Genomic DNA, 1,804 nt, shown 5'->3' with positions numbered 1-1,804 from the left:
GCTCTCCAGCGCTGAGTGACCCCTCTATCAGGCTGAAATTTTGATTGAACTATTTAGGCAAGCAATAACCCATACGAAATTGCCGAACTTCCATAGGAGAGTTCAAAAACCCACTTCGAGCTACATCCTTGGTTTCAGGCGCTGAGGAGCGTTCCGAGTCAACCGGTTTTGCTTTTAATATTGTGTGCTAGAAGAGTTTGTCAATCTTTATAAAGATGGTTATTCCATTCAGTGAAATGTGGACGCTGAGGGAAATCATTATGAGAAAACGACACTTTCAACGGGGTTGCATAATTCACAGCAACCACACCATGCAGGTAAAAAGCTCGCGGATTCAGCACTCAGGGGATCAGAAAAGGCAAAAGGTGATGTAATAGTTTGATGGTCAATGTGATTAAAAGCATTTGTACTATCCCCAGTATTCGGGTAGAGGTTTTAGTGCTATTTTACTCGGATTACCCTGCGCCAAATGATATCAACCTTGATAATGTTACGAATAGGGACTTCTACGCTACGGCACATTGCCACATTCAAGCATATCTTTCTTGTTAGATGTGGGATGTTCCTTAGTGGAATCCGTCAGTCCATTCACTTTGTCTGCTTTTCCTCATAGGGGAAAAGTACTACGGATGCAAAAGATACAAACGTCCGCGCCTACTGGTAATGCTAAAAAGAGTCAAAAGAAGCCACAAAAGATACCTAATACGTAGACAGACGTCAGTTTCCCTAGTTCTTTGATCCTTCCTGAAACCCAGCGCTCTTCGTTTGACCATCCTACGGTACTTACTAATATCCACGATCAGTGTGTTTGGTGTGGCTAAAATCCGGATCAATTATACCATCAAAATCCGGCATTCAGTGCGTTGGAGTCTACTTACGTTGAATCCTAAAAGTATCAGTGATCCGTAGAGTATCTTGTTGAAAATCGAAACCATATACTTCTCCAACACCTTTGCACAACCGATTTTGGTGTTGCTGTTCTTGTCATCCGGGTGGTCGACGCAGTTTTGCGCGTTGGGAATTGTAAAATTCTCGTTTAATTTGCAGCACATTAAAGGAAAATCCAGACCTGGAGTGGAACACAAAATGACACAGGTTTGTCACATTCCTTCCAGATAAACGATTGTGACAATAAGAAATACCTATTGAATAAACCCTTCGATAAATTTCTGAAGGAAACAGCTTCTCTCCGTTTACTTTGAAAAGTGTATGTCACACTATACATAGTGTAGTAACGGTATGTTTCTCAGTTTAGTTCACGGTCTGAACCTCTTAAGATAGCGTTCACGTCAAAACAACTACCAAAAGTGCACAAGGTATATTAACACCCAAAACGAAGTCAGGGACAGTTGTGCACCGCTTCATATATATAGCGTAGGCGGCAGTGCCTTTCTGGAAATTCTGACACGTTCTGGATGCGCCATTGGCAACCGACATTCGGCCAATACTGGGTCATGATTGGCTGTTAGGTCCAGACTTTCGACCAATCAGATATCGTCTTGATGCCGGACCGCATTCTTAGCTACTCTTGCGTAGGATGGACTTCTCGGCAGTAGCAGAGCTTGAGTTCTAGCGGTAAAGCGGAATCCGTGTGAAATGGAAGCTCGAAATTCTTTGTGAGTTTCTGTGTTAGCGTTTATTCAGGTGGTGAGCTACCGTCTTCAACCACTGAAGACTTGACAGTGTCCCGATGCGAGTTTAGATTTAAATGCAAAAGAATCATAAATGCGTCCCTCCTGATAATCAAGGAACAATTGATCAATGGATTTACGCTTCCTTGGTTATTCTAGACACTGAGAAAGCC

General features: G+C 42.7%; 1 protein-coding gene across 1 annotated transcript in view; it reads right to left on the bottom strand.

The window, feature by feature from the left end:
• Positions 1-878: 878 nt before the first annotated feature.
• T265_14845 (hypothetical protein) overlaps positions 879-1,804 on the bottom strand; it is a gene marked incomplete at both ends in the record, with an annotated part of 21,927 nt that continues 21,001 nt past the window's right edge. The window contains one exon of the mRNA XM_009175522.1: positions 879-1,069. Coding sequence (XP_009173786.1) covers positions 879-1,069 — 191 coding nt within the window. The remainder of the gene's footprint in view (positions 1,070-1,804) is intronic.

Source organism: Opisthorchis viverrini (assembly GCF_000715545.1).
Source record: "Opisthorchis viverrini unplaced genomic scaffold opera_v5_281, whole genome shotgun sequence".
Lineage (NCBI taxonomy): Eukaryota > Metazoa > Platyhelminthes > Trematoda > Opisthorchiida > Opisthorchiidae > Opisthorchis > Opisthorchis viverrini.
This window is presented reverse-complemented; position numbering and strand designations above follow the sequence as displayed.